Source organism: Papio anubis, chromosome 13, assembly GCF_008728515.1.
Source record: "Papio anubis isolate 15944 chromosome 13, Panubis1.0, whole genome shotgun sequence".
In the NCBI taxonomy this organism is placed as follows: Eukaryota; Metazoa; Chordata; class Mammalia; order Primates; family Cercopithecidae; genus Papio; species Papio anubis.
The window spans coordinates 91,456,739-91,477,141 of NC_044988.1; the positions used below are offsets into that span (position 1 = coordinate 91,456,739).

The window sequence follows — 20,403 nt, forward strand, 5'->3', positions numbered from 1 at the left end:
CTGGGGCAGGGGCTGTCCTTCCTACTCTCTGAGCTCTCTGGAAATGGGCCAGCACCTGTTCTCCATGCTAGCATGAAGTTGCTGGGGCCCCCAGTGGGTGACAGGGAGTAGGGGAAAAGCCTGAATTTCTTAAGCACCAGAGCCCATGTCTTAGAGCCTGCTCATATCCCAAATGCAGTGTGGATAGCAGAGAGTCTCCTCTTGTACGGGCCTGTTTCCCGCTTGTGAACAATGAGAGCCCACATCTTTCCTGCCCTGGCATTCTGCGACCTGAGGTTTCAATGCAGAGAGCCAGTGACCCACCTGGGGATGACCTGTCTAGTCCCTCATAGGAAATGGGGGATCTGAGGCCCAGAGGAGGCATGAAGACATCAGAGGTCACACAGCAAGACTGAGACCAAGCCGGGAGCAGGGTTACTATTGTTGCAGGTGTTCTAATTACTTCTCCAGTTATATTGCTTCCTACCAGTTTCTGGGAAGATTCCTACCCCCAATAATCATGTATAACTAGGAGAGCTCTCTGGTAGAGGAATGAGCCTGGTAATGAAAAGCAGCCACTTGGGGACTAGTGTGACAATCTCCTGGCACCCCCAGCCTGGGGGAAAAAACAGAGTGGTGCCTGGCACCTGCCCCATACCCTGTGCCCACTAGGGCCCATTTCTGGTTCAGGACTCCTGGCCAAACCGGGCTTGATCTGGGCTCTGACATCCTTGCCAGGGATAGGGTGAAGATGGCCCTGTCTGCTGGTTCACAGCAGGGGGTGCTGCGGAAGGTGCAGGCCCTCAAATGCTGAGTGAAGAGCGTGCTTCCCCTGCGGAGCCCTGGGTCTGCTGCTGGGGGCAGTGGGAACACATAGCAGGAATTGCCCGTACTCGCTCCCTTACCTGGAATAGATGTCTAAGCTGGACCAGAGGAGGAGTGAGAGTCAGACAGGGAGGGGAGGAGAAGGGTCAGGGACCGGGGACCCTAGGGCCTGGCACATCCAAACAGTCCAAGTCTCATTTCTCTGGTCCGGCATGAAAAATACCAGACTTATATTACCATTGTTGTCACTGTTGCTTGATGGAAAGAACCCTCAGAGTTGTCAGCTGAGGACTGAGGGGATTCTTTGGTTGTCTCCTTGGTTCTTGTGGTTCCACCTTTAGGGAAAGTGCGCTTGGGTTAAGCATTGCCCTCTGACCTGGGCGAGGTCTTCGTTCCTTCCCTCTTTCTATCTCAGGGAGAGGGAGGTTAGAGTTAGGAAGATGTTTTCCTATTGGACAGAGGGCACTGAGGGACGAGTGAGGAGCCCACTGGTGCAGGACAGGGCCATTCTATGGCTGCTGACTTGCCCTGGGACAGTGGGTCTCCGTGTACCACCTGCAAAACATGAAGTAGAAGGGTCATGTGAGCCTTGTCCTGGCTGCTTCCTGTAGCTGTGATGCAGACCTGATGGCCAGAGTCCCCTGAGCCTCCAAGGTCTTCTTCCATCACTGCCTGCCCTTGCTGTGGTCCCTTCCCTCGTAACACTGTCTTGCTTGCTCTCCACAGGTGACGACGTCATCAGGAAGCAAGTGCTTTTCCTGCCGTTCTGCAGCTGAGCGGGATAAGTGGATGGAGAACCTGCGGCGAGCAGTGCACCCCAACAAGGTAAGCCTGCACCCCTCTCACCAAAGCATGGGGGATTGAAGGTAGGCTCAGATATGAGGAAGCAAGAGAGAGACAATCTCTGTGATGTGGGCTGGGATTGGGGGCGGTCAGCCTGCATGGAGGCAGGACCCGAGTGGACAATATTGGTGGACTCTGAAAGATGTTTGAATTTGCCAGGTTGAGACAGGTGCTGTGTGCCTCTGTTTTCTAAACTACACATTGAGTCTGGGCTGGGGAAATGAGTGCTGGACCCTGGGGTCCTTCTGCTGGAATTCCTTGTCCCTACTCCCCAGGCCCTGGCCGACTTCTGCTCATCTTCCCATTCCAGCTTAGGTGTCTGCCCCTCCTCCAGGTGAGGACCCCTCTCCCAGGCTGGTGTCCTCTGTGTTCCCACTGCCCCTGGGCTCCCCCGTGAGGTCCTGGGAGCCCCCACTGTAATCCCTGCTTCTGTATCTGTCTCCCTAGCCGACTTGAGGGCCTGACCAAGTCCTGGTCACCGTAGACATCTCTTAAGTTACAGTACTGACCAGCAAATTAAGGAAGAGTTAATAATGGCGTAGCCTGTGATGTGCCAGGCGTTGTGCTGGCCTCTCTCGGTCTCGCCCTCTATGAGATGAGGGTTTACCTTAGTCCTGTTTTATACACAAGCAACCCAAGGCTCCAGTTAAGTCACTTGCCCAAGGTGAGTGAGCTTATGTGAGGTCGACCAGAGATCCAGCCCTTGTCCATCAGCCCCGCCTCATCCTGACTCAGGGTCTAGGCGCCCACTGCCGCCTCCACCTTCAGAGCTCCTCCTGGGTCTGAGGCTTTCTCAGGCTCTGGGCTGGTTGGGGGTTACATGTGGCATCCCCAGCTGACCACCCCGGACTCCCGTGCACATACAGGACAACAGCCGGCGTGTGGAACACATCCTGAAGCTGTGGGTGATTGAGGCCAAGGACCTGCCAGCCAAGAAGAAGTACCTGTGTGAGCTGTGCCTGGATGATGTGCTCTACGCCCGCACCACGGGCAAGCTCAAGACGGACAATGTTTTCTGGGGCGAGCACTTCGAGTTCCACAACCTGCCACCCCTGCGCACAGTCACTGTCCACCTGTACCGGGAGACCGACAAGAAGAAGAAGAAGGAGCGCAACAGTTACCTGGGCTTGGTGAGCCTGCCTGCTGCCTCGGTGGCCGGGCGGCAGTTCGTGGAGAAGTGGTACCCGGTGGTGACGCCCAACCCCAAGGGCGGCAAGGGTCCTGGGCCCATGATCCGCATCAAGGCGCGCTACCAAACCATCACCATCCTGCCCATGGAGATGTACAAAGAGTTCGCTGAGCACATCACCAACCACTACCTGGGGCTGTGTGCAGCCCTCGAGCCCATCCTCAGTGCCAAGACCAAGGAGGAGATGGCATCTGCCCTGGTGCACATCCTGCAGAGCACGGGCAAGGTGAAGGTGCGTGCAGGCCCCTCAGCTCCTGACACAGGCTGGGCGACAGTGCTGGGTTACCTGCCCTTCCCCACATCCGTACATTTCAGGCCTAACAAAGGCCTTGGAGGCACCAGTCACTACCAGATGGGTTCCCTAAACCCAGGAGTTCTGTTGTGGGCTGGGCGTTTTGTACTCCTGCTCTGTGGCTGGAGCTGATCACTGAGGCCTGTGTGGAACTAGCAGATGGGATTGCAGCTGGTAGTGAGGTAGTGGGCTTGGGTTGAGGTGCCTTCTACCACTACTGCAGAGGACTGACCCCCTGAGGCTCCAGGGGAACAGGCCGGGTGGCTGGCTGTCCCAGCATACAGGTCCCACAATGCCACCAGCCCCAGTGAGCCAAACACACATCCCCTGTGAGGTATGGAGTTCGGCAGACCTCCCCAGCAGGATGCACAGATGAGTCTCCATCACAGCTCCACCTCACCCCACACTCTCATCCAGACACACAGATTCTCACACAGACGCAGTCAAAATTGTACCATTTCAGGGTTAGCCAGCCCCACCGCAGAACCTCACAGAAGCGGGAATCTGAGACCCACCCAGGCAAGCCGTAGTTCAGGGCCAGAGGTGCCCAGTATCTGTCCCTATAACTCCTTTCACCTTTTGCTCTCGAAGATGGGCCCAGCAGCCCACATGCAAGCCATGCCTCAGCCCCACCTACCTGGTTTGGGGACAAATGGGCTCCTGGACCAGGATGGCCCTAGGAAGGCAGTAGAGCATGGTCTGTGGGCCTCGAAGGCAACCTTCTTTCTTTACATTTGCCACCTGCCATTCAGGAAGCTGCCCAGAGAGGGTGGGAAACGGGCTGGACTTGAGGCCTCTGCAGCGTGGATGGACCCTGGTGCCGGGCTAAGGACTAGGGCCTCTGCCCTCTGGACAGTGGCGTGTTGTGAGCCAAGTGACAGGTGGCTGAGGGGCGCCCTGTGTCAAAGTCCTAGGCTCTTAGCCCTAGGTCGGGGAGGCACAGTTGGGAGCCATGCCCCAGGTACCCCAGGGCAGAGTCCAGGGCACAAGACTCGTGGAGGTTCCTCACCCTCTCACCTGTTCCTAGAGGTTCTGGAAGGGGAGGCCATGGCTGGAAGCCTCAGCAGCCTCTGCAGTGAGAACCCTCTGCAGCACCCCTCCCTCTTGGACTTGCTGTATGCTGCAAGTGCAGGGCTGGGGCGGGGACCTCCTCCCCATGGACCTGCGATGGGGAGCAGTTTTCCTCTATAGTGCTCGACTACCTCCTCCCTCACCTTCTCCTCCAGCCTTCAGACTTGACTGGCTAGGCTGCACGTTGGGCCAGCTCTGGCTGCCCCATCCTTAATGTGCTGGTCAACACAGGAGACGTATGCTGGGAAATGGAATGAATCAAGGACCCATGGGCACCAGAGAGGGAGTGAGGACAGCTGCAGAGGCTGGAGCCTTTTCTGCAGTTGTGTCTGATGTTTCAGTACCTGGTCTCCAGGGCTGGGCTGGGGCTGGCCTGTTCTGGGAAGCGGATTCCTCCCTGAAGCAGCCTGAGATGATAGGTGCGTCCAGGTGCTCATTGTGGAGGGAGATGAAGCCAGGGCCGCAGCCAACCCCAGAGGCCCTCAGTGGGGTTGCAGAGGAGTAGATAGAAAGATGGAAAGTAACTTGTGCTCCTGGGGTGACAGGCACCTGAGCCCCCAGCTCTGGAATACTTGGGAACTAGCCCCTCTTCCCTCTCCATGACTAGAGGAGTAATGGGGTCTGGAAAGCAAGGGACTTGGACCAAATCTGGCCCCAGGTGGCTGTGTGGCTATGGACAAGTCATTTTCCTGCTGTGTGTGCATTGGTTTCCCCCTTACTGGGTCCTGGCTCTCAGGAGGTTCTCATCCCAGCACTGGGGCCCGACTCTCATTGCAGGAGTTCAGGAAAGCTGTGGTCCTGAGTGGGAGCCCCAGGGGAGATGCAGCTCTGACCCCTGCTTCAGTGTATTCAGAGAATGCGACCCTGGAGGTCGCCTGTTGGTCAGGAAGGGGTCCTCAGGCCACATGATCCCCAGGAAGCCAACGACAGCTTCCCCTTGGCCCCTGCTGTCTCTCTGTGCCTCTGCTGTGCAGCCTGGGTTCCTGTGTCTAGATCTCAGTTCTGTTTTAAAGGACCCCACTCGTGCATGTCAGAGTGAGGTATTTCTTGAGCACAGATGCCTGGGTCCACCCCCGCTGGGTGCCTTGCAGGCTCTGTGCTAGGTGGCCCCCTGCCCTGACTGTCACCCTCCCTCGAAACTCTGACAGTTTTTCCTATCTTCTTCCCCTCCACCAAGCCACAGGTTGGTTGTAAGTACAAGGAGGTAGGGACTCCTGAGGGAGATAGTTAGCATCCGCATGGTTGCTAGAGTCGGGGGAAGGTGTGGGTTCGGGCTCCTATGCTGGAGTTTTCCCACAACACTTTGTGTGGGACCTGATGGGCCAGGGGCTGCTACCCCGGATTGCCAGGTGGGCAGTGGCGCCTCCACCTTCCCTCTCCAGCCAGTTGCACATCAGTTCATGCTCTCACCTGCCTGAGCATGGTGGCTCATGACCTCCCCGGGCAGTGGGACTGCACAGAAGGCATCTGTGTCCGGTGTGGGAGCCCCCACCCGAGTCACAGGTGGATACTGGTGACCATTTTGACCATGAGACAGGGCAGCCTCATTTGTCCTCTTTGGCACTGATGCTGGGGGGAGAGGCGAGTCCTGCTGTGGTCGCCAGGCCAGGCCTGATTAGGGCTATACATGGAAATGAGTCCATTCTCATTTTGTGGGGGATTGTGGCTCCATGTGGCATGCACTTGTTCAGGCTGCCTCCATCCGTAGACCCGGCTCTACTGTCACCAGTTCTAGGCTCCTACCTTGGCTGGGGGCCCCTGCCCTGCCCACACTCCCCAGCAGCCCCTAAAGGTGGGCACACTGTTCCTCCTGGGGACCCCTGCAGCTTGGTGATGGAGCAGCCTCAAAATGCCAGGGCTTCTCTGGCTAGGTCTGGAATCCTAGGACCCTCCATGCCAGGCCAGCTCAGGTCCTGCTCTCCCCACCTCCTGCCTCCTCAGGACTTCCTGACAGACCTGATGATGTCAGAGGTGGACCGCTGTGGGGACAACGAGCACCTCATCTTCCGGGAGAACACACTGGCCACCAAGGCCATCGAGGAGTACCTCAAGCTAGTGGGCCAGAAGTACCTGCAGGACGCCCTAGGTAGGAAGTGGGCCAGCAGCGGGGCAGAGGGTGGGCAGGGCCCGCCAGGTCCTCACTCCCCACTCCCTGCCCACTTGGCCATAGGTGAGTTCATCAAAGCACTGTACGAGTCAGATGAGAACTGCGAGGTGGATCCCAGCAAGTGCTCGGCCGCTGACCTCCCAGAGCACCAGGGCAACCTCAAGATGTGCTGCGAGCTGGCCTTCTGCAAGATCATCAACTCCTACTGGTCAGTGCAGCGCCCAGGTCTCCCACCCTGTCACCTTCCCCATCCTTCAGTGTCTGGCACCCACAGTGTGCCCGGTGCTGCCTGGCCCCTGAGTTGTACTGACTTGCCAGTCCCCTGGCCTAGTCCCTTTTGAGCTCTCAGGTGAGGCAGCATTTAGCACATTGCAGTGGCTTGGTGGTGAAAAGAACCTGGACATACCAGTCCGCCGTTTCTGGTGATAAGGGAGCACCCTTCATGTGCTGGGGGCTGTTGTGGGTGCTTGGGCTGCAGCGAGAGTGAGACTGACAGGCCCTGTACGGGCCCCCAGTTGGGGTGGGTGGATGGCTTCATCTGAGGCTCCTCACCTGTCCCTGGGAGCTAAGGTGCTCATGTCACAGTCTTGTGATGGGGTCCAGCAGGGCCACACTGGGGGCCTGAGCACCCCAGGCAGGCCTTTTGCTGGGACTAGAGAATAAAGAGAAAGGACTAGACTGAAGTACAGCGGGGTCTGCAGGCTCTGCCATCCCCAGAAAGCAGCAGGGCATGCAGTGGTGGGCTACTGAGACAGGCCCCTCAGCAGAGCCAGAATCAGTCCCGGAGAAACTTATGGTAAGGCCGACTTCACAGCCACCGGCTTGCTCTTGTGGTATATGTGTGTGGTGGCCAGCCAGCCTGGTGCCGAGTACAGCCTCCTCCTGTGGTGGCACATGGGACTGTCCGGGAGGGCTTTGCTGTCATTCCAAGCAGTGGGGTCATTTTCACCCCAGAGGAGCTGCCCAGGTTTAACCTGTGTTCCCCTCCAGCTCAGGGCTTACAGCCCCCACCCACCCAAGCCTCTGTCCGCAGCCTCTTCTGACATCACTCCCTCCCTGGCCTACCTCACTCCTTGTTAGGTGTGCCTCTCACTCACCTGCACCTTGACCTGCATACACTCCTGCCTTTCCTGCTCCAAGGCCACACACCTGGGTTACCCTCCGTCGCAGCCCTGATCCCATCAGGATAGGGTTGTGCCTGTGCCTGAAACATTTCCTCCAAATGCTGGGGCACCCTGGGGGCAGGTGAGCCCACCAGCTCAGGACTGGGCACACAGGAGGGCCAGGGAAGTGTTTGCTGCTCCCCAAGGACAAGAAAAGGTGGGGTAAATGGGCAAGGCCAGGAGGGTGGGCACCCAGGGCCTTTGCCCATGGGCTATACAAGGTGCTTACCTGGGCCAAATGGGCACCTCAAGATGGGCCACAAATGCGCAGCTTTCCACACCCTTGGGCTTGGGGTGGAGAGCAACTATAGGGCCTTGAACTCTGGGAACACACTTCCCACTCCCAGCTGGGCCATGCTTTCCCCCTCCCCGCTCCCCCCTCTTCCCAGGGGGGCTGGGCATGTGACTCAGGGAAAACATTTGTGGACAGTGATTTTCCATTTCCTCTTTCTGGCATTTGTCAGAGGCACCTCTCCATTCTGGACAAGGCCATTGATAGATGTCACCACTCAACACCTGCCCCCTGTCCAGTTCTGTGCCAGGCACTGTGAGAGCCACGGCTAAAGGTGGCTCACCTTCATTCCCCGCTAGGCGTGCCCTTGATGGGTCAGCCAGCATGCATTGTGGGAGAGCCTGCTGAGCAGGCTGCTGGGCCTGTGGGGGAAGAAATTTCAAGTTCTTCAAGCCTATTGTAGCCTTGGGGTTTTAGCCTTACGATGGCTCTGTGAGCTTGACAGGGCAGGTCTTTTTCTCAGTTTAAGGGAGAGAAAACCGAATTCTTCCAGGAGGGTTAGGGCCTTGGTCACATCACCCTGAGGTCATGGCAGAGCCAAGTGTAAACTGAGTTCAGGGACCACTGGGGCCTGGCCTGCCCCAGGCTGGGAGATGTATCTTTTAGGGAAAAAAAATAGGAAAACCACTTAAAGGTTGGCCAGGTGGGCCTGACCATGGCAGGCCAAGATGCCCAGTAGAACCAGGAGCCCCATTGTCTAGGGCCATCTCTGCCCACTCGCTCCATTACCCTGGGGCAATCACTACCTCCCTTTCCCTCACCATCTAGAGAATGGAGAGCTGTGTTCTCCCACTGTGTTCAGGGGTAGTCCCATCTTGTTGATCTTTCTGAGCTTGTAGGAAATCCCAGATTCCTATGACATCATTCAAGCAAAGGAAATAAGTCTCAAAGCCAGTGATGGGAACCCAAGGAATAGTGGTCTATTCCTGTTTTCCTCACTTCCCCCTAGACCCAGATGCCTGCTGTTAGGGTTGAAAAATGAAGTAGAGACTGGGGGAGAGGTGGGGAGGGCCCAGACCAGAAGCTGGATAGGCAGTTCAGCACTGGCCCTTGGCAGTTAATTCCGGTTAGGATGGAGAGCCAGCTCCTCAGGCCTCCTCCCATCCCACCGGCCTGGCCCTTTGCTGAGAACCCACTGCCCGATGGGAACCTGGTCTCCCCATTCCTCCTGCTGCCTGGGCACTTGCTTCAGCCGCCCTGTACTGACTGCTCTCCCCAGACAACTGTGTCCTCAGAGCTCAGACAGTGGGGCTGACCTCACGCAGCTGGTGGGGTAGAGCCAAGGCTGGAATGCAGGTTCCTGCTGTGTGCACTCCTGTCCTGGGCCCCTGCTTGATGGCCAAGCCCACCCTTGTCTGTCCCTGCACAGCGTCTTCCCACGGGAGTTGAAAGAGGTGTTTGCCTCGTGGAGGCAGGAGTGCAGCAGCCGCGGCCGGCCGGACATCAGTGAGCGGCTCATCAGCGCCTCCCTCTTCCTGCGCTTCCTCTGCCCAGCCATCATGTCGCCCTCACTCTTCAACTTGCTGCAGGAGTACCCCGATGACCGCACTGCCCGCACCCTCACCCTCATCGCCAAGGTCACCCAGAACCTGGCCAACTTTGCCAAGTGAGTGCCTCCTCCCTCACCAGGCAGAGTGGGCGGGGCTGGCATCCACAGGGCAAGCCCTGGGGGTGTTTCTGCCCCCAAGCTGGGCAGAGACCATAAACAGGCCCTGGTTTTGTCACTGTCATCCTCAGTCCCTCTCCTTCCCACTTTTTAAAAAATAAAATCTCCACACTCTATCCTTCTACTCAAGGTATATGTCATTTTGATATGTTTCTTAAGGTGGCAACATGAGACTTTCTTTTTTCCTTTTGCTTTTTTGAATTAATGTATTATTATAAGGATTCTCACATATCCCTTAGCATTCATTAAGCCCTGTTTTGAAATAAATGACTAATATTCCTCCAAGGGGAACTGGCCCGTATTTCCTTAACCCATTCCCTGTGCTTGGACACTCAGGTTGGGCACCACTGTCCTGGTGTCATGCTGTCAGGATGTCTTTCTTTGCTGATAAAGCACTATTGGTGTTTTCGGCTGCATCCTTAGAGCAAGTGGGCAGAAGTAGAAGGGCTGGGTCGTCTCACTGCTGTTCATTCTCAAAGCATGGATTGAGCCCCATCCTGGGGCTCTCTATGTACTGGGCTCCGACGGTACCAAGATGAATCAGCCCTGGTAGCGCTCAGTACTTCAGCCAGGGAGATGTGTGGAATAAGCAGGGGAGCAGTGACAGACACACATGAGCCTCTTAGAAAGGCTCTCAGCTTGTTGGGAGAGGAGACAGGAAAGCCTCTAGGGTGACAAGATCCCCCAACTGCATGTCAGGGTGAGGCGTTCATTATCTCAAGGAAGAGGAGCAGAGGCCGGACATCCCAAGGAGGGCCATGTGCTATGCCAGATCAGGAGAACCTGGCAATGAGACCTAAGAGGACAGCAAGGACCTGAAGGCCAGACAGGGCTGTGGGAGCCACCAGAGAGTTTTAAACAAGAGAGAGGATGGCCTTCCTCTGTTCTGGACCCTGAAAAGCTCACCCTGACAGCAGTGGGCAGATGGGTTGCAGGGAGCAGGATGGTAGCCAGAAGACCTGAAAGGAGAGCATAGCTGTGGTTCTAGCAACAATGGCAGAAAATTGGCAGGGAGGGGAGGGGGTACAGGAGGCAGTGGCTACAAGGGACAAGGTTAGGGGTTATTAGAAGGCAAAATCAGCAGGCCATGCCATTTGGGAACGAGGAAGAGGGAGGAGTTGACAACTGCCAGAGGTTCTGGCTCAGGTATCTGTATGGGTAGTGGGGTCTCCACTTAGGGTAGGGAACTCAGGAGGAGGGCATGGGTTTGGGTGATGGTGATGACTTCACGCGTGGCCAGGCTAAGTAGGAGGGACTCCCAGGGGAGGTGCCTGCGCATATATTAATACATGTCTGAAAGCTCACTGGGAGACCTGGGTTGAGCATGGATTGAGCATCATCTGCATACCAGGACAGTGAAACTTGGAGGAAAAGCAGAAGGACACTGTTAACAGGCAGTGTATGGGGGACACAGAACATTCCAGGTCCTGAAATAAAAGATTCAGAAAAGGGTCACTGTTACCATGAGCAAGGAGGGCCCTGGTGACCTCGGTCAGAGCATATTCAGCTGACTTGGGGAGTGAGTGGGGTGGGAGCCGGCCACAGTGGGGAAAGCGGGTGGTGGTGTCCCAGTGGAGGGAGTTCCTGGGCAGGGCCTGCCTGGGCCCAGAGTGCTCACCCAGCTACCCTCTCTCCAGATTCGGCAGCAAGGAGGAGTACATGTCCTTCATGAACCAGTTCCTAGAGCATGAGTGGACCAACATGCAGCGCTTTCTGTTGGAGATCTCCAACCCCGAGACCCTCTCCAACACAGCTGGCTTCGAGGGCTACATCGACTTGGGCCGCGAGCTCTCCAGCCTGCACTCACTGCTCTGGGAGGCCATCAGCCAGCTGGAGCAGGTGCCTGTGGCTGTGGGGTGGAGGTGGGGCCAAAAGCTACCATCGGTCTTTTAGTGTTCCCCCTTCCAGAGTAACCATGGAGGGCAGAGAATTTGCCCATGTGGCATGATCAGGAGCTAACTGCGTACCAGGAGCCCAGGGCTCCAGGCCAGGTCCTGTCAGAACACACTGGGGATCTGTGGGCCCCATTTTCTCTGTGGGCAAATGCTGTGTTCACTCAGCGGTATCTGCCAAGGCAGCCCCACTCTGGGTACTAGGGCTGGGGTGTTCCGCATGCACTCAGCCTTTAGTGGACAAGTGCCACTGTGCTGCCTGCCAGAGCATGTGAGAAATAAAATTGGATCGTGAATTCACCTGTATGAAGAAGATGACTCAAGACCCTGTACCTCCACTTGTCCAGCAGGAAGTTGGAAACCTTTCTAGGATTGCCCTTGACCATCTGTTGACAAGGTTACTCCCTAGAAACCTCTGACACTGCTGCAGTCACCTGAAGTGAGCCCTCCCTAGCCTGAGACTTCACTGACCCCCAGCCTCAGCCCACATAGTGAGCAATTAGTTCTTGGACTTAAGGGCTGGGTCTACCAGGAACTTCTTCCCAAATATCTGTTGCTTTCTAGGGCTCCAAGGGACCACCTTACTTTTGTAAGGTGCTGAAACTGGCCTGGAAGGCCCTTCATGCCTCCTGGTCCCATTCCCTAGAGGTGACCGCTCAGAGCACTGGTATGCAGCCTCCTGGACGCGATCTGTGCATGTGTAAGCACACACAAACATGCAGGCGCACACACATAGAGCTCTTTCCCTTTTTCAGTTTGTTTTAAAGCGAGAACGTACTGTGTATGCTGCTGTGTGCGTTTCTTACCACTCTATTGTGGGCCTCTTTGCTTGTCAGTGCAATCTGCACCACCGCCAGGGGCTTTTTAATGACTGCATCATATGAATGCTGTTTATTTCACCAGTCCCCTGTTGATGGACACTTAGGTTAGTCCTGACTTTTCACTAGAAATAGGTGCTGTTGCAATCAAAGGCCATCATTTTTGCTCATTTGTATCCACTTGCCTTTGGCTGTGAGAGACACAGGAGGGAGAAATGGAAATGAGGGCCGAGACCCTCCTTTCCACGGGTTCCGGTCCCTGCGCTGCAGCCAACACCAGTCACTGTCACTGCCACCACTTACCTTCCCCCTGTGCTGTCCACATATCTGCACAACCAGGCGGGAAGAATGGAAGGTGATTGGTATTGTCACACTGGTGATAGGGTGCAACAGGGATTTGAAACACAACTGTTTGCCTCTCAATTGTGTGCTCTATTGCCTGCATGAGTTTTCACACTTTGTTTTCTCACAGTGACCTCTGTGGAAGCTTGTGCATAAACAGGTGAAGGCAGTGTCCCCGTAGCCTAGAATCCTCTGCCCCTCAAGTCCTCTAAAGCGTGCCAGCAAGGTTCAGATGGGTTCAGGCTCTGCCTTCTGCCTGACCAGCACCTGGGGGTGCCTGGACCATCTCCACTGGTGCTCAGGTGCCAAAGTGGGTCAGGCCCCAGCCCATCCCATGGAGTAGGTGATGTGAGAGGGGCTGTCACAGAAGCCTCTGGATGGAGAGGTGGAGGTATGGAAATGCTGGGATTCCATGTGTGCTTTCCTCTCTGCGGAGGCACCAGGGCAGGGCAAACTGAAGGAGAGGCTTGCACTAGGTCAGCATCTCCCCCTGTGGGCCTCCTACTTCTGCCCCAGAAATATCTGGGAGCTGGTTAAAAACGTAGATTTACCGATTCCTGGGCTCACCCCCCTCCCAGACCGAGCAGCTCTGACTGGTGGCAGGTGGGGATCTGCACTTCTGACAGGCTCCGCGGTGGTTTTCAGCCACAGTGGCTGCAGCACATATAGCCTACCTGTGTGGTCCCAGGAGGTCACACCTGCCTCTTGCTGTGCCTTTGCAGAGCATAGTGTCCAAACTGGGACCCCTGCCTCGGATCCTGAGGGACGTCCACACAGCGCTGAGCACCCCAGGTAGTGGGCAGCTGCCAGGGACCAACGACCTGGCCTCCACACCAGGCTCTGGCAGCAGCAGCATCTCAGCTGGGCTGCAGAAGATGGTGATCGAGAATGATCTTTCCGGGTAAGAGCTGCCAGGCATGTTGGGTGTGGTGGGTGCGTGTGCAGACTAGGCACAGCCCACCTGTAATCTCAGATGAGGAAAGAGAATGCCTACCTAGTGTTTATAAAACAAACCTGGCAAGACTTGAGTTGTACAGGTCCTAAGTGGTGAACCTCCATTTGGGAATAATCAGGGAAGCCTTCCTAGAGGAGATGATGCTATAGTTTTTTTCTTTCCTTTTCCTTTCTTTTTTAATGTTTTAAGAAAAGTATCATTTCCATTGGTGGAAAAGGCATTCTAGGTAGAGGGACAAGCAAAGACATGATGTGTCAAAGAGTAATTGTCTCAAATAACCCCCAGCATTTCCAGATCCCCTGATATTTGTTAAAAATACACATGTTCCTGGTATTTCCTGAGCCTGAGTCAGAATCTTCAGAAGTGGTGTTTACCTGGGGGTGTTTTCAATAGGAGTTCGGTGGCTCTGCCAGGCTTGGAGGCTGGGAACCCCAGAAAACATAAAGTGTTGCTGAGACCCAGTCCTGGGGTCTGCTTTGCCTAAGTAAGACACACACAAGGCAGATTGGAAGGCAAAACGTTCTTGTTTAAGTCAAAATAGGGACATTTCTTTCAGTTCATGGTGAAGCATTTCTGCTGCACCCCTACTCTCCCCTCTCCCACCGGGGATCCCTCTTACCCCAGCATGTGAGGCCGTGGCTGCAGCAGCAGAGTTGGGAGTATGGTCTCCCTGAGGCAGTGGCAAGGCAGGCTTTTAAGCAGGGGAGGGTGCTGAGATCAAGAACCTGCTGAGATCAAGAACCTGGGGTTAGGGGAGTCTAGGAGGGGCCAGAGATGCAGGTCCGCTGAGTCTTGCATTGGATCTGTTCGGTGAATGTGCCAAGCGAAGCCAAGCAGAGTCACAGGCCGAGAGTTTGAAGTGGGGGGTGCGGTGGACAGCCCTTGAGCGGCTGAGAGGCAGCCGGGCCCGTGAGTTCTGAAAAGACTGACCTGGCGTGTGGCCTGGGCAGCCAGGTTCCCACTGCTCTCCATCTTTCCTGGCTCATCTGCTGCTCTAGCCAGCTCTCCCAGGCCGATGAGCATTGCAGCCCCGAGTGGCTGCTGCTGCCCATCTCAGGGAGTGGCGCTTCCTTGCCATCTGAGGCTAAGCCAACCCATTCCGCATTCCAAGCCATATCAACCCCCCCAAGTCCTTGCTGCCTTCAGTTCCCCCCACCCACGTTCTTCTCTCCAAAGCCCCCCCAGCCCCCACCACAGTTATGCTTTCTTCCAAAGGAGCTAGCTTCTGGGGAGGGGCCAGGGAGAGGCCAGAGAAAAGCGTAGAGTGAGGAGGAGGCAAGGGCAAGTGCAGCCCTCCCACCGAGTCATGCTCTCCATGGAGCCTGCTCTCATTCCTTGTTTTTGCCAGGAACTCCAGCCCCCGCCTGCCAGTCAAACAAGGGAGCGGCAGCAGGAGGCTGGGCAAGAGGAGGTTTCACCGGGCCCCCACTTCAGTTACCAGTCTGATTAGGAACAAGAGGGAAGAGGCAGAGGGAACCCAGTGACTCTGAAGTTGGAGTTCTCAATGCAGGATCCGTGGATAGCAGAGAGCCACTGAGTTGTGGCTTAGGGCTTAGCTGAGGAGGAGTTTTCCAGAGCAAGCCAGGCCCCAGTACCCATTGTCCCAAGATGCAGCTGAACAGGGAAGGGGTCTTCCAGGCAGCGCGGCCTGAAATGTGCAGTGCTGGCCCCTAAAGAAGAGGTTCTGTGCAGGAGCAGCCGCCTCAGCCTCTGGTCCCCGGATTCTCCCACTCCTGTTACCCGAGCGCATCCATCTCCCCAGCGCTGGCTTGGGCTGCCAGGCCCCGGCAGGTTGGTGGGTGCTGTCGGTTTGGACCCGCCTTGGCTGCACTCACAGTTCTTCTTTTCCCCTTCTTTCCCTGTGTGTGCTTGTCTCCCTGCAGTCTGATAGATTTCACCCGGTTACCGTCTCCAACCCCCGAAAACAAGGACTTGTTTTTTGTCACAAGGTCCTCCGGGGTCCAGCCCTCACCTGCCCGCAGCTCGAGTTACTCGGAAGCCAACGAGCCTGATCTTCAGATGGCCAACGGTGGCAAGAGCCTCTCCATGGTGGACCTCCAGGATGCCCGTGCGCTGGATGGGGAGGCAGGCTCCCCAGCGGGCCCCGATGTCCTCCCCACAGATGGGCAGGCCCCTGCAGCTCAGCTGGTGGCTGGGTGGCCAGCCCGGGCAACCCCAGTGAGCCTGGCAGGGCTGGCCACGGTGCGGCGGGCAGGCCAGACACCAACCACACCAGGCACCTCCGAGGGCGCGCCAGGCCGGCCCCAGCTGTTGGCACCGCTCTCCTTCCAGAACCCTGTGTACCAGATGGCGGCTGGCCTGCCGCTGTCACCCCGCGGCCTTGGCGACTCAGGCTCTGAGGGCCACAGCTCCCTGAGCTCACACAGCAACAGCGAGGAATTGGCGGCCGCTGCCAAGCTGGGAAGTTTCAGCACTGCCGCGGAGGAGCTGGCTCGGCGGCCCGGTGAGCTGGCACGGCGACAGATGTCACTGACTGAAAAAGGCGGGCAGCCCACGGTGCCACGGCAGAACAGTGCTGGCCCCCAGAGGAGGATCGACCAGCCTCCGCCCCCACCCCCACCGCCACCTCCTGCCCCCCGCGGCCGGACGCCCCCCAACTTGCTGGGCACCCTGCAGTACCCAAGACCCTCAAGCGGAACCCTGGCATCAGCCTCACCTGATTGGGCAGGCCCCAGTACCCGCCTGAGGCAGCAGTCCTCTTCCTCCAAGGGGGACAGCCCAGAACTGAAGCCACGGTCAGTGCACAAGCAGGTCAGTGCCACTAGTCAGAGGGCAGGGCTGGGCACTTGGGCCCAGCTGGGCTGTCATACCCCATACCATCCTCCTCCTCTCAGTCATTTCACCTCCTCCCTCACCCAGCTGCCATCCCATCCCACCAGCCTGCCACATGCACCACCACCCCCTCCCCCTGGCTTCCTCCTGAATCCTGTGAACCAGGGACACTGTAGCCTTGGGGAACTCCAGGCCCTTCTGTCAGTGCCCCTAGGGGCAGGCTGGGGTCAGAGAGAAAGAGTGCATTCATCTTCAGTTCCAAGCCTGTCGAAGCCCTCACCCAAAGTAGGAGTCATCCTGCCCTACTCTGGCCCCACACTCCCCTCCCAAAATGTTTTCACAGGCTGGACAGACCTCCAGGCACAACCACCTGGAGCATGGATGGCCCTGTCACCCAAAGGCTGCAGGCGGTGTCTGGAGTGGAGGTGCCTTGGGCTGACAGCCCAGCCTGGCCCTGTCCTCCTCTCAGCTCAGCCTGCCCCGGTGCCCCCAGTGGCAGGGTCACTCTCTGTCCCCTTGGCAGCAGAGGGTGCTGCTCAGGAGGCCACCTGGCACCTGTCGGCTCTGCCTTCGGCTACTGTCTGAGAGACAGAGTTCCTGGGTGGGGACTGCCTCTGTAGGCGCTTAGTCAGCTGGAGGACCCTTCCCTCCCCACCATGTCCCAGAGCTGCTTGTCCTTGTGGCTCACCTGGGCCACTAATGCCCTTCCTGCTTGCCCTCCGCCTCCCTCCAGCCCCTCACAGCTGTGTTTCGTTGTAGGGCCCTTCACCCGTGAGCCCCAATGCCCTGGACCGCACAGCCGCTTGGCTCTTGACCATGAACGCGCAGTTGTTAGAAGACGAGGGCCTGGGCCCAGACCCCCCCCACAGGGATAGGCTAAGGAGTAAGGACGAGCTCAGCCAAGCAGAAAAGGTAAAGCTGGACCCTGGCAGCTCGGGGCAGGGCGGGGCTGCCTCCTGAAGCAGCTGGTAGGAGTCTCTCCCCCAGGTCCCCCAGCAGTGGGTGCTTGTGTCCTTGTGAAGGGCTTGTCCCCTCTGAGCCCCTGTTCCCTGTGAGGATAGCAGTCAGTGGGGTCTGGAAGAAAAGTAACAAGAGGGATGGATTAGCAGCTTAGACCTGAGGCTTCCCATCTACAGATTGGAATCACAAGGGAATTGTCTTAGATATAGACTCCTGGGACCTCTGGGAAGGCTCCTTAGCCTGGGGCAACTGAGGCAGCTGAGCTTCCTGAGGACCTGGGGGTTGAGGGGCTGAGGGGCTGAGGGTGCCCAAGAGACATATAGAGCCCCCCTGAGGGAGCCTAGTACCTGAGGAGGCAGAGGCATGGGTCCCCAGGATGACTGGGAGAGCCACCCCAGCCTGGCCTCCGGGGCTTGTGCCTGCCCACAGCCTGGGTCTTCACCACTCTGGTCTCCACCAGGGCCTGGGAAAGAAACAGCAGTTACCAGCATTGGGGGTGGGGTCAGGCTACCATTGAGATGTTTTCTTCCTCACTCCTGGGAAAAGAACCTATTCTGAAAATCAAAATCTCACTCTGCCACACACATCTAGCATCTGCTGGGGCAGGGGGATGCTTTGTTGGTCTCCCAAGCCTTCCAGCTGTGGCAGCTGCTCTGGATCGGGGGGTAGTTTTTGTCTCCTGCTGCCAGCTGCAGTCCATGTAGACGGAGGAACCAGCGCAGGCCCCAGATGGGCAGGCGCTTCTCCACTCCCCTCTGGATGCTCTCGCCCCTCCGGGCCCCAGGAAAGCCTGTGGCAGCCTCTCGAGCAAGAGTATTGGGGTCAGAATGGCAGAACTTCTCCCTGGCCTCAGGCGAGGCCCATCTCCATGCTGCATCCTGCCGCCACCACCATCCCTGGTCCACTACATCCACCTGCTTTCACCATAGTTACGTGAAGGGGACCAGGGGACAGGGGACACAGTGCTCTCAGAGCCAGAGTTTGGCTGGGGAGCGAGGAGGCCTGGCCTGACTCCAGGCTCTTTGCATCCCTGTGTCCTCATGGCGTCTGGCCCCTCTCGATCCCGGCGTTGGCCTTTCCTTGCTCAGCACAGAGCACCTGGCTCCTCTGTGCAGCCACGCCGCTTCCCAGCCTCATCCACATCCCTGTTCCTCCTTGATGGTTGGGGTCTGTGCTGGACTGAGGCAGATCCAGAGCCTGGACCACCTGCCTTTCAATTCTCTCTCTCTCCATTTCCTCATGCCACTGCCACCCTCTGGCTTTAGATTCAAACAGAGGCTGGGAAGCTGGGATCTTACCCTGCTAGTCAGTCGCTCTTCATGTGACATGGTCTCCTTGTCTGGGCCTCAGTTTCCCCTCCTGCAGAGCTCCCACCTCTCAGGGTGCTGTCACACGTCCTTCATATATCCAAGGGTTCTTTAACCTTTGTCATAAAAAGTTCAAAGCCCTAGTTACACCCTTACTCCTGGGATTTGGGTTTGAGTCTTCATCCCCGCCATAGCCATACAGGTCAGGCTGGGAGCTTGGAGTGGAGAACCCCTGGTGGGGAATAGGCACACATCTGGCTGCAGCCCCCACCAGCTGGGCTCCTTGGGCATCTCTTTGCTATGTGAAGTGGGCAGGTCACAGCCACTGGGGCCTTCCAAGTGGGGCTCCTCCTACCCTTCCTCCCACTCGGGCTGACGAAGCTGTGCTCTCTGTGTCCTGGGTGCTGTGCCCGTGGATGCTGCTCTCCTGGTAGGACCTGGCGGTGCTGCAGGACAAGCTGCGAATCTCCACCAAGAAGCTGGAGGAGTATGAGACCCTGTTCAAGTGCCAGGAGGAGACGACGCAGAAGCTGGTGCTGGAGTACCAGGCACGGCTGGAGGAGGGAGAGGAGCGGCTGCGGCGGCAGCAGGAGGACAAGGACATCCAGATGAAGGGCATCATCAGCAGGTGGGGCCCACACCTGTCTGGCCCGGCCACAGGCACAGGCAGGGCAGCCATCGCTGCCTTCAAGGAGGCCCCTGGTGGGAGAGCCTCCTCAAAGGATGAGCTGAGTGTGGAGAGGAGGAGGGAAGAGAGTGGCTGGGCAGTGGGAACAGCGTGAGCACAGGCCTGGAGGCAGAAGGTGGCCTAGAAGGTGGGCAGCCCATGCAGAATACAAAGCTGGGGATGAGGCTGGACCAGTGACAGCTGGCTCCCGATGGGCCTGAGCCCCTACAAGGAGCCATGCCATCTTAGCGCTCTCAGGGATGCTGAGAAGCTGGATTGGGGGGTGCCAGGAAAGACAGTGAGAACCAAATACAGGGTAAGAAAAGTGGGAATGAGCATCAGTTACGTACAGTAGGTGAAGGTGGAAGACACAGCATAGCCCCCAGATTCCTACCAAGAGTGTCTGGGTGTGGGCGTATCAAGGTGCCAGTTACTGAGCTGGGAACTGTGAAGAGGAGTGGTTTGGGTGGGGAGGGAGAGGGGGATGGTACCAGTCTGATATCCTGAGTTTTAAGCCTGGGTTATCTGGGAAAGGGCTTCAGAGGAACAGCAAGTTTTAATGCTGACTCTCATCTTTTTGAAGGCTTATGTCAGGCCCCATGGTGACGCCTCCATCTCTGTCTCTGCCTGTGGGTAGGGCATGTCTACCTTGGTGTCAGGCAGGGAGTGCAGTCAACCCCAGGGTCCCAGTTGTGGAGTTTACTTCCTTCTAATACCAAGCACAGGAGGACAGACAGTGTGTCTCGTTTGCATTGGCCTGGTCTAAGACCCCATCAGCTGGATAGACCAAGCAGGTGTGCAAGAGCCAGGAAGGCCTCCACTCCATGCTTTGTCCATGGCATAAGGCCTTCCCGGATTCCTCCTATTTAGACGACCTGTTTCTCTGTTCCTGACTGTTGTTTGTTTCATTTACTTGTAGTTTTGTTCATTATAAAATAGTTAACATGAGTGAAACCAGGGTGATTAGAAACCTGCTGTTCACTTGATCGCCAGCTCTGCTCTTGGCTCACCTTGTGTGTGTTTCCAAGAATGGAAATGCTTTTCAATTTAACTACCTTCTCCACATTGTTTGTATTCTCTGATACTTGCATGTTCTGAATTCAGAGACTTGCTTAACATGTTCGTTTCTACTAACCAGTCCTGGAATATTTCCTCCTTAATGTAAGGGCCAATTAGGTAGATAGTGTTCAAGTATTCCATATCCTTACTGGCTTTTCTCTTTCTCCCTTCATTCCAACTGGT

At 56.8% G+C, this 20,403-nt stretch overlaps 1 protein-coding gene across 13 annotated transcripts in view; it reads left to right on the forward strand.

Moving 5' to 3' along the window:
• DAB2IP (DAB2 interacting protein) overlaps positions 1-20,403 on the forward strand; it is a 216,341-nt gene that overhangs the window by 188,166 nt on the left and 7,772 nt on the right. For 11 of the 13 annotated variants that reach the window (XM_021927191.2, XM_021927193.2, XM_021927195.2 and 8 more), the window contains 10 exons: positions 1,531-1,629; positions 2,514-3,068; positions 6,141-6,285; positions 6,370-6,514; positions 9,131-9,367; positions 11,065-11,266; positions 13,202-13,380; positions 15,318-16,206; positions 16,987-17,139; positions 18,929-19,122. In XM_021927191.2, coding sequence (XP_021782883.2) covers positions 1,531-1,629; positions 2,514-3,068; positions 6,141-6,285; positions 6,370-6,514; positions 9,131-9,367; positions 11,065-11,266; positions 13,202-13,380; positions 15,318-16,206; positions 16,987-17,139; positions 18,929-19,122 — 2,798 coding nt within the window. The remainder of the gene's footprint in view (positions 1-1,530; positions 1,630-2,513; positions 3,069-6,140; positions 6,286-6,369; positions 6,515-9,130; positions 9,368-11,064; positions 11,267-13,201; positions 13,381-15,317; positions 16,207-16,986; positions 17,140-18,928; positions 19,123-20,403) is intronic. The other 2 variants (XM_021927190.2, XM_021927192.2) reach the window with 1 other exon arrangement.